We start from the raw sequence: 12214 nt of genomic DNA, 5'->3' as shown, positions 1-12214 counted from the left end.
AGAAATATTTTTGATATTCACTCACCCTAGTTGGTGAAGACTGTGCAGTCTGTTTCTGGCTCACTGGTATGCTGGTGATGCAACTGCAATTCTCTAAGACTGTAAGAAAAATACCACATACAAATGTACTGTTAATAACTGATGACAGAACACTACAAAAACATACATGTACACTTAACAACAGTAAACACGGAATCACTGTGCCATGGTTATTCAAAAAGTCATGTCCAAAGAAAGGCCTTGCAAATCCTTCCAGTCAATAAGTGATGAATATTTCAGGCTTTGCCTGTGCAAACTTTGGCAAAGTTGGTACCAAGTGAATCTAACCCCCAAGTTAGTACATTGAGCATATCCTTCACCTGACATTTCTGCATGAATGTACCATGTAACATGAGATGCCAGCTCCCAGCATTTCTATAGGCTTGGCCCTCGCCCAAAACTGAACTATGGAAAGCCAACTATAAAAGAGATATGTCTCATACGGGAGACATTGATGTTTGAAGCCAGTGAAAAATTAGGGAGCATGGTGGTAAAGAGGGTGTAATTGAGTGGGTAATGTTGTGAAGTCCTGGCCAGCTGCTACATCTGGTAGTATCAATATTCAGTTCAAAACGTATTAACGAACATCAATCTGTATACGTATACAAAACTAAAACTGTGCCTTCCTTTCCCCATATAAAGGATTTCATGGATTTTGTTATGGATCAATTAAATCTAGATATATATGGAGTCTAAATTACATCAATACCCTGGCTGAATATTATAGAAGAAAGTGTTTTCTGGTGAAATATAGGGACCACAAGGTTGAGTCTTAGAAAAGAGCTGGGATATTCTTCATTGAAATACAAGAAGCATAATAGATTTGGTTCTCCCAGTGGCATTTTGTTCTGACAGGTTGACAGATGGGCAGAGCAGAGTTTTCTATTGCAAATTCTTGTTCCAGGCAGATGGCTGGGGGAAGCAAGTATGGATTTAGATTTAATCTCAGCAGTAGGCAAGACCAAAGCTGGAAGAGAGCTGCCACTAGCTGGTGAAGAGAACTGTTAGCCTTCGGGTCGATTTGTAGCTCTGGGCGGTTCTAGTTAAGTTAGTAGGTTGGAACTCTAGCAGTTTGATGGTATATCCCTCCCCAAATTATTTCATTCACTTCTGCTGCCAAAAATTGTAAGAGACTGCCAAATAAATATTAAGTAGTGTGGAAATGTATCCATTTCTTCAAATCCTAATAGCTAATTTGAACCACTATAGATCATAAAAAAAATTTCGAGCCCAGCTAGCTATAAAAGATTGATTTTGATTGTTCTTTGCCCATTACAATAATCCTTGTCCAATGCTGACTTTCCAAGTTTTTTGTATGTTTAATTAAAAGCTTGGAAGTTTTGATCAAAGAAGTCAATGATGGGGTGACCCTATCTTTACATCAGCTATGGTAATGTAGCATTTTACAATGACGACAGTGAGGCCAGAGTGCATGTAGGAGATTGTCTGCCCTTACTGAAGAGAGACCATGACATTTTCTCCCCCAAAGGTTTCTGCTGATTAGTATGACCCGGGTCAAAGGTTACTAAATCAATCATTAGTATCATTCAGTGCATACAATGACAAAGATTGAGAGGATGGTCTATAGACAATGTATCAAGTAGCTCTCTCACTCTCTCTGGTTCCTATTGTATATAACAGATGAGCATCTTGACTGTCGTTGTGTGCCCTATCAAGAAAAGAAGCAATGTGAAGGTCTAGCTATGGCATTGAAATATGACATTCATTAACTGAATTTCTATTGGGGGAAAGATGGGTAAAGTTTTCTGTTCTTATTTGGACAGTTCAATGAGCAAATATTTCCAGATTTTGTGTAAAAATCCACTGCTTCCACTGTCAATGTCTTCTAGATTGCCTCTCACAAGCAGCTATGATTAGCCTGCCAGATGCGATCGAAATTTGGTAATAGCTCATTAACTACAAGTACATCAACAAGAAGTAGAGCATGGCCATCCATTATAGAGAATCAATGGCAGCATCCAAAGAGCTATTTTCTTCTTGGTTGGAGTTTTCAACTTTCCATTGTTCTGTCAAAAAAACTTTGAAAAACATGGAACAGTGGCCACATCCATGGTGCTGAAATGCCTTCCCATTGATAAACTACTTCTTTCTGTGGTAGGTAAAATACCAATAATGTACCTTTATCAAGTTGCACACCATAGATACAACTGTTAACTTACAGTCTGTGTATGAACAGCAATATGGTTATGTCCTTGGTGCTGAAACATTGTCAGATGGCAAGTCCAATATTTTCATGTCTAAAATGTTCTATTTCTACTGTTACTACTGACAATCTTTAAGTAGAATTCTACACCCCCAAAGAAACCCTGCTACATGTAACTACTTACAAAGCATCTCCATACTCTGTACAACAAGCATATAAAATTCTAAGCCTCCAGGTGACAGCAAGACGAAAGGATTCTGTAGTAATGAAACACAATACTTCCTGACTCAAAGGATTATTTGTACACGTCAATAAGAATGTGCAGCATCTGTGTGGAAGGTGATGGGGGAATGCATCACATCTGACATAGGGTACAGGTCAGCTGGTTATATCCTGCTGCATACCTGCTCCGGTGATAAGGGTCACTGGTTCTAATCCCAGAAGGAGGGAAGCTTTGACCTTGAGACATTCCCACAGGGCGTTTGGGTGTGAAAGGCTCTTAAAAATGTGCCAGTTGCATTTTTGTTGAGGTAGTTTTGAGTGTGTGACAGGTAACCTTACAAAATAAGGTAGCAACTGCAGTCAGTTATAGATTATGTAAGCAGATTGACTTCAGTATTGCTATTCTGGCACTTTCTTGTGGAGGATTGTACCATTAATGTTTTGGGAGGGGGATCAATAGCACCACTCAGCTAAAATTTTCTCAAGACAAAAATGTTACAAAGGTTAATGCTTACAAAACCTAACATAAATTTCTGTGTAACTGTTACTTTAAAAAAGGAAAAATTTAAAAAGAAAAAAAAATTTAATGGAAAAGAAAGCTTCATCCAAAATTCTGCAAATATAATTTAAAGGCTTTCAGACAAATCTGCATTCCACTCTGCCAGCACTCCAGCTGAAAAACCTTCCAGCTTCAACATGAATAACAGACCTATGTTCAACACTAGAACATATTAACATACTTATGACATTTATGTGCAAAATACATATGATGGTGGAAACCTTCAGGATATTGCCATACCATTAAAGTGAGTGTTTTTGAATTGCTTCCTGCTTTGAGCAACTTTATACACTGTCCACATACTCCTTCATCTTGGCCAAATGTCTCTAGAAAGCCTGGCTATCTCCGAAGAATGATAATTACATAACATCTAGGCATGATGAGCTTGAAGTTCAAGAAAGATCAAATGCTTTTAGAGAGATGTGGACACATCAGCAGAAATGGGCAATCAGCGACTCACCACCCATGCATACTGAGTTGTCCCACCATGGTACATTTGCACATCAAGCGTGTGTGGTGCAGTGGTTAGTAACCCTGCCTCTGGACCAAGAGTTTGAATTCCGGCTGTTGTAGCTCACCTGACTTGCATGCGACAGGAAAGGGTCATAGTCCTTAGGGCAGGATGTTAAGCCACGATCCACTAGCACTGTTCATTGTTCTTGTAAAAAAAGCTAGGCAAAATGCCCGGTTCAAGGAACTTATAGAATACTGTACATATCATCTGTCTTTTCTGTCATAAGTAGTGGATAGAAAGCCAGTCTTATCAATCCAGAATCAAGACATTCAAAACTTTGTTCACACAAGCTTAATAAATCTATGGCATGATATAAATTGGCCCTGAGCTAAACTTTCCATTTGAGGAAACTTTCAAATAAAGTATAGCTATTCTAGTAGCAACTGGTGCAAACACCAGTACCTTTGGCTATTGTGACAGGGTACAAAAGGATCAATGTAATATTCCTAGAAAGTGCAAAGTTACATTTAGGTATCAAGAGATTTGTATTTTGAATCTCTGAATGTATCTCATGTCCTCAGAGAAAGAGTATGGCATTACCAAACTACCTTGAGTAAATAGTCGTTTCAAAGAACTTCAAACAGGCACTATCTTCTCTACTACTTGCATACTTGTACACAGTACTGTACGTATGGATGTTTAGTACAGTGAATTATGCACAAATATACCACAGAAAGAGGCATTAGCACCATTCAGTAATCCTACAATGTATCTAAACCAGATATTGATGACACAATGATCCTTTATTTGCACAGTGATGATATGAGCCTGATATGACTCATTATAGACCATAAAATAACAAGAAACAAGCCAGGCTTAACTACCTGTGTCAATAACAAAGTCATTTGTCAATGCCAAGAGAATTGTGTTCCATTTTAATAGTAATTTTATGTATTCAAAGCAACATTTTTTGCTGTGACATGCTGTAATGGCACTGAGACTTAAATCTTCTACCACAGAGAACATTAAAGGCAGAGAAAACCACAAATGCAAGCCTATAGAATACAAAGTAAGTATTTTAATGCGCCCTATTTTTTGTGCTGTCACTTTATCTTGAACCAACCATGCAGATAGCCATATTAAACACCAATGACCCAATGGCCCAGGCTATCACTACCTCCCCTGTTACTTTATCTTCCTACAAACACTCCACCAGTTCAGCGTAAATCACATAACAGTTCCATACTTGGAGCTTATCGTATCCCAGCCTCCCCAAAAGAATGGCTCAGATTTCTCCAACTCAGATCCCCCCCCCAGGGATTCATGGGTAATGGCTTTGTGTTGGTGACCTTGCTGACCTTTTGGTGAAGTTATCACTTGTCCCTCCTAAAAATCCATGGGTGGTGAATAGAGAATGCTAATAACAGTTTTTCTAAATACACATTAAGTGTTTGTGACAAATAGAAGATGTAAAACGTTTGGACTTGGGGGGAATAAGAGGCTAATAACAGACCTCTATGCACTGGTGTCACCACTTAAGGGATTTTGAGCGCCATTTATTGGCAGGCTGATCTATACATATTGAACAATTATATCACGTAATGCATCACATTTACTCTCCCAATACTTCAAATAGCAGCTTACAGTCCTTGAGTGTGCTTGCCCATTTCATTGTCTTTTTGTTATGAAACTTGGAAAGCCAAAATGAGTACCGAGTTTGCATGTTGTGCCTTTCAGCTCACAGGGGAGAACTGGTAATTGATTCATTAACTCTGGTCACAACGTATTATGCTCCATGACCCTGATATAGAACAGACATTTCTAAGGCAGTATCATATGTTGTCCTGTGCTTTCTTCCAGTCAGACAGTCTGGCACCCAGGCTAACCACAGTCTAGTCTACTTTTCGATTTCTTTCATGCACAAGCTTGGATTTCAAAACCTCCATTCACCACTTTGAGTACCTCTTTGAACAAGTTATGATTGATTTTAAAAGGGTGTCTGTAGTTTGAAAAAAGTTGTACTTTTACTTCAATAGAGGATGACTGCTTTACCGTTTTCTAACATAAACCTCAAATTTTATAATTCCACATATCAAATGACATAACTTATTTCCGATATTCCATGCCTTACTCTCTGTAGAGCTACTGGTAAGGCCTTGAAAACTATGATCTATGTTGCAGATCTGTTTTCTAAGCTCCATACATCCAAGTAGTTATTCATAGCCATTTGCCCAAGAATAAACTCTTCCTTTTCGCCATTATAGGCTATCAAAAGGCAAGGTAAGACTGAACCAAATTGATGAACGTTCCCCTCAAGTGTTGTTTTTCTGGGTTTCCATCACGGTGGACCCAGATTTGCGCCCAAGCCTGCCACTAACGACTCTCCAGAGGGGCGACACAAAAAGGTTATCGATTCCCGCTGTCCACCCGCTGAGGAACTTTCACTCAAGACATTGGACATTACCGCTATCGAGTGAAAAATCTTTGGGGCTTTTTGTGACCTTTGGACGTTGTATATAGAATAACATATCCCTTTGGTAATTGTTTGGTATTGATTATGCTCTGCTGTATGGATGAATTGTGTGATAGTCCAGTCAGCTAAGGAGGATTTGATTACACTGAAGAGGGAAAACAGATTGAGAATGGTTTATTAAGTTTTAGTTGCATCCTTGCTATTGATTCAGCAGAAAATGTAGGGTGAGATGAGCTAGTAAACTATCTGTGTCGGTAGATATTGATCACGTTACTCCATCTACACATCTTGAATAAACTGGAACCAAATGTCAAAATTAAAAGACAATGCATCGGGAAACCAATGTTGGTGCAATTTATACGTTTGATTCCTCAGAGGTTGAATCTTTGCCAAATGCAAAATTTGCATTTCCACTCATCAGTTTGTGAACTTCCTAGGGAATCAGTGCCATTACCCTATCTGTAAATTGCCTGGCTCTGTTTTAATGGCTCACCTGGCTTCTCCAGTACACAGCTATTACCACCCATCCCATAGGACTTACAAAGTTGGGATACTTGATTCCAATGCTTGGTCTCCAATACCGATTCTGAGAGCAATGTGAAACGTATTGAGTAGAATACATGTAAGATAGGAGCTAGTAGTTTTAATAATTTGCACAAAACAATTAATTTTAACAAATTGAAATCATGACAATTTTGTCAGAGAATTAGCAAAGGATAACTGAGAAAAAAACCCAAATATGATTCAGTTGCCTGATGTATTACAAATAAATAAGCAGGTTAATGCCCGCTGGAGGCCAGTAATCAATGTAAGCAATGGCTCCCTGATATGACAACTGAATACAAAGATGAGCTTTGATTTTACACAACACACGAAACACAGACCACGATAGTCATCATGATATTTGCCTGGATCTATTTTTCTGGATGAGGAAGCAGCAGGGATTGGCAGGTGCAGGTGTGACTAGATCTATTATTTATTAAAATAATTACATATTACACACTTATGACTCAACTGTAATGTTCCCGCTCAGCATGAGGCCTAGCCAAGTGTATCTGTCAAAGTCATGAAAATAGCTGCAACCACATCTTATTCATATTTAATTTTCACTGGTTTGGCTGTGACAGACCTATAGCCAGGACTGCCCAACTAGATGATGGCTATACAAAGGGCATTATGTATCCCATCAACACAATTTTGTTTGGGATCCTGCAATGACTGTTGAGAGGTCCCGTACATGTAAATGAAGCACTGTCAAGGATCCCTTTGTTGACAACATATAGACCATGCAAGTAGACAAGGTCCCTTGAGAGTATGATGTGATGAGCAAACTTCACCCCAAAAGAATTTTTGTGGAATGTAACTACCAGTTAATTACAGACATTAAAAACAACAGCAGCCATGCATGTCCAACTCAATATACCGATGATCTCCCCCTGGACTTATTCTGATTCATTGCAATGATGATTCATTTGTTGGAGTATAACAAAACTTTCAGCAGAACAATGGAATATTACTTAGATGCTTATATGTTATTTATCAGGAGACAAGTTAGTCTTGGTTCAACACATCTGATAATTACTGCTTATTTAGGGTATAGAGCTGATGATTAGCATAATTATGTATTTCCATTGTACCTCTAACAAAGCAATGCCTGTGCTTGCCAACCAAAAAAATGCCATAGTATAATGTGTGATGTATAGTATCCCCTACATACCTACACTCTCTGTCCTCTGTACTAACTGTGAGTCCCAAATAATTTGATGTAGAAAAAACTCAAAGATTCATTTTGCAATAAATGTCACATTGCTACAACATTTTCTTTTTGTGTTTTGCCATTATAATATATTTCTGTCAGTGCTGTTAAACCCTGCTGCAAAGGGGCCTTTAATCTTTTGCATGTCTGGCTCAAATCTGACTTATTTTGATGAGGGTCTGCATGGGGGGTCCCGACAACGCTCTATGGTAAATTTTGAGAGCCGGCTACATACTACGCTGAAGTCTTCCTATTAACGTTTTATGATGAATTCCTGGTAGCTCCAACTCATTACGTGGAATTAAAACAGCAAATTAAACTCTACACAAAATGTGCTAATTATGCTCTATGTTGAATTAAAGCAGTCTGTCTACACTCTACATAGAATTAAAACAGCTGATTACACTTTACAGAAAAGGGCATGTGGGCCTCCTTTGATCAGTGTTTAAACATTTAAAGTTCTTTTAGGCTTTTATCCATGGTGCTGAATGACTGGTTGTTCTGCTTTGAAACCCAGTAGTGTTGGATGACATCTCCCAATGTTATGGAATGAATGGCTAAGCCTTACATACATTATTTGGACTCACTGAAGCATGCAGGAGTGTTATCTTACCTTACACCCATGGTGAGGGATGGCTAGGTGTTAGACTTTGATAACCAGTGGAATTGTATGACATTCTCTAATGCTATTGAATGGCTAACCAAGATTTGTTCTACTCACGGAAGAACATTGATGGACGCCTTGCCTCCTTGCCAGTCCTTGGTGCTGATCTGCTATCCACTGTAAAAGAGAAATGACCAAGTTGGCTTTTCTGTTTCCTGTACAGAATAGCTTCTCCAAAAGAAGATGCCCCTTTCCTCCCTTTTTAAGTGTCTTCACTGAAAGGGCTGTATGTGGTTCCAGGGGAATTCTTCCAATATTGTGCCCATTGAAGTGAATGAACAGCTCTATCTTGAATTGAATTGAATTGGGTGGACACCCACTCTCCTTGCCGCCTGGAGCTGAATTGCGTGAGCTTACAATTGATGGGGAAGCAGCGCGAGGGTCTGGAGCAGCTGGCTTTTGGCCTGGGGGTGACCCCAATATGACAGCAATTGCCCCGAGGCCAGTCATGAGAGTAAGCTTTTTATCCGCTCACAGCCGGTGAATCCCAACTCTTCTAGAAAAGTGTGATGGTTTCTTAAATGTGCTTGAGGTGTAGCATGAAGAAAGTGATTTTACTTTTTTTCATCCGTGGTAAATATACCCATACTCTTTGAAGTGGTGTGATTGGTTCATTAACATGTATCCACAGTGTAGCTCAGGCCCAGTGCCTATATTTGTTCATCTATGACAACCTTTTTCTTCGCTACATTTTGGGATCATGTGAAATATAATACACATGTACTTTGTTTGATTCTTTTTTTTATGCAACTGTATGTGTTCTGTATACATGGCTAGAAAGTCTTAGTTTGCTTTGCCATTCATTTTACAACTTAATTAACCTGTGTTTTAGAAAATACTGCAAATTTGATTCATTCTTACACTATCACTGCTGTACTGTGTTTTGCTATGGTCCTTGCTTTGGTTTGTTTCTCCATTTGAAAAATATGATATTGATTTTAACATTGAACACATGATTTCCAGTCCCTTTATGTTTCCATTTCTGGCCTATATTAATGTTGTTTATGCATGATGTATGGCTTACCCCAAAACCGTATATTGACTTCTACATAAAACAACATAAGGCCACACCAATTTAATTTGTTGGTTCTCGGATTTGCCTCTTCGTTTTTTTCTGATTTGCAAAAAAAAAAATTTGATTCTGGTCCTGAATCAACTGAAAAATGCTCATGTTTTGCTCCCCAACAGTTGAGGAAAGTCCTTTTCTTCCTAGTTGTTACAGTTTTCCCATCTATCATTGCAGTGGTTTGATTGAAAGTTCAAAATTCAATGTTTAAATTTTAACCCAGCCTTTTATGTTGACTTCATGGCTCATTTTGTAGCATTTAAGCCTATAATAGGATGCCTAGACCTGTTTTTATTTTTATTTTTTTTCGCCCTGTCGCTTCATATTTTTTCTGAAACAATCTGAGAACCAACAAATTAAATTGGTGTGGCCTAAAGATCTGTCACTCATCAATATTGCCACTGAATTAATTAAAAGCATGACCTAAATTCCCCAGGACATGTTTCTTTTTCAAACACTCAACAACTTTTCTGCCCGAGCTGGACTGTTACAGGGCGCCCACAAGCATTTGTAACTAAGTTATCCTGGTAGTGAAGACAAATTACGTTACCTTTCACTTTGGGGCTGGAGAACCCTCATCTAATCTATCAAGATATGGGCTTTTGGCTTGCTTCAGCAGTCTCTACACCATGTGATATTGCAATAGCCACAGCCTGTCATTTACAACAGTGTCCGAGGCAATAAGACAGATTTCACATCTTATGTGCAGTAAATCACGACTTACACCTTGTGAATATTACATATCCTCTTTTTTCATTTTGGCTCAATCCAACTTGGATTCTATAACATTGAATGATGACTGACTGTATGGGGGCATCTGTAAAGTGTAATTGTATTTCATATCAGATATTTCTTTTATGTGACTGTTCCATGGCAAGAAATGCCATATCATGCATTCTCAACATCTCAACATTGAATGGTGTGCAAAAGAATAATAATGAAGCTCACAAGTCCTGTCTTGTTCCTGGATTCTGTGCAGTGGGAAGGAAACACATACCCACAGAATTTTAACAGCCCACTACTTGTGCATTGTGCTGTTTTATAATGTAAAGGCCAAAAACCATATTCTTCAATGAGAAAATCATACCAAGAATCTAAGATTATTCTGATCGCATACCCTGCACGGCAGCACTAGTATGGCAACCATGATCATTGATAACAAAATTATGCATGAAGCAATAACAGTGGAATGATATTTCAGAATTTAGCAGCATAATCTAATTCATCTTCCCTCTTTCCTGCCCAGAAACTTTTTTCCTGTCCACCCAAAGAGCCATCCCGTCCTGTCAACCGTGACTGTTGATGACAAAGTTCCAGCAGGACCCAGTGAGGAATAGGATTGTGATTTGCCGTCGTTTTCCCCAGTCAACAGAATCAATCTTGCGGCACGTCCTACACCGCTGTGCCAATGTCAGGGCGGGGATTCTGTGCCGATGCGATCGCTGCAGCGTGGAAATGTCATCAGAAGTAAATGGAGTGTCGCGGCGAGGTGACGGCGCACTATCAGTGACATTTCTCACGCACTGTTTGCCGATTCCATGTAGATCCTTCCGACTTGGAAGGGATTGCAGGCAGAATGTGAACAGTTTACGCATCTTTTAACAGGAGCTCAGGCGTTCTATTTTCTGGTGTTTGTATGTGGTAATGTCTTTCCTTTGTAACCTTTGTGATTCAAAAACAAAAAAGAAGACTACATTATACTTTCACATATAGTTCAATAGCAATGCTACTTTTATTTGCTAATTATAACCTATACCTGCAAAAAGTCACTGATGATATAGACAGAACTGTTTCATAATGTATTTCATACCTCATAATATTTTATGGCCCATAGGCAAACACAGCATTCCTTCGATCTGTTACCATATATTCCAAAACAGCTAATGCATACAAAATGTAATGTACATGTACATAGACAATGTTTTATGCTACAGGAATAATGACATACATTTGTAATTATATACAGCCTACTATAACTTTAAGCACTGTGGCAGTGTTTAGGCATTTGGAAGCCATAAAAATATGACATTTTAAAGAATGGGTGACTATAGATGCAGGTACTGCGAATTACCCATTGGATGCAATTACCCCATATTATATCTAATACTTGTAGCCTTGGAGAAACTGTGAATTTGAAATAAACTAGCATTATAATCCTAATTCTAATCAAGATTGTCGATTGAGATATGAAAATTCTCTTTTAAATAATGATAAATGGACAACTTGCCCAATATACAAGCATATTTGTCATTCTTTATAGCTTTGTTGTATTGCTTTTTATACATTCTGCTGCCTAAAGGCCTGATTTCCAATATGTTTCCCAGTATATATCTCTGTAAAAATGTCACATGAAAATGTCAGAAATCCATCATGGAGAATGAATGGACAATAACTCAGAGTCATTGTGCGACAGAACTACTGTACCAAATGTGGTCGAAAATAAGTGTTGGTATGGAATATATTGAATGTCTCTCTTCACTATTTGATTCCAAAATTGTACACTAGCTGTTGAAATCTTCAACATTACAAGTAACTAAAATATGTGCCCTTGTGGTATATCAGAAAAATGTGTATTGATTGTTGCCCTTTGTAAAAGAGCACATTTGTCATTGAGGAAGAAGGAGGATGTAATATTATAGAAGTTTATGATATTGCTGTATGAGTTATGTATTTAATGTATGGCTGACAAATATGATATTACCAACATCAAGGCTACACTGAGGCATTAATGTTGTCCTTTTTTCACTGAGAAAATCATGGTCTGTCCAACTGCACATTACTGTGCATTTGCTGTTGCTCCTTGAGTTATCATGCATC

The 12214-nt window shown here is 38.4% G+C and overlaps 1 protein-coding gene across 1 annotated transcript in view; it reads left to right on the top strand.

Moving 5' to 3' along the window:
* LOC109467913 (Bardet-Biedl syndrome 12 protein-like) overlaps positions 1–12007 on the top strand; it is an 84444-nt gene extending 72437 nt beyond the window's left edge. Inside the window, exon 4 of the mRNA XM_019766047.1 lies at positions 10644–12007. Coding sequence (XP_019621606.1) covers positions 10644–10734 — 91 coding nt within the window. The 3' untranslated portion in view covers positions 10735–12007. The remainder of the gene's footprint in view (positions 1–10643) is intronic.
* The last annotated feature ends 207 nt before the right edge of the window (positions 12008–12214 follow it).

Source organism: Branchiostoma belcheri, unplaced genomic scaffold, assembly GCF_001625305.1.
Source record: "Branchiostoma belcheri isolate BF01 breed outbred unplaced genomic scaffold, Haploidv18h27 scaffold19, whole genome shotgun sequence".
NCBI lineage: Eukaryota > Metazoa > Chordata > Leptocardii > Amphioxiformes > Branchiostomatidae > Branchiostoma > Branchiostoma belcheri.
This window is presented reverse-complemented; position numbering and strand designations above follow the sequence as displayed.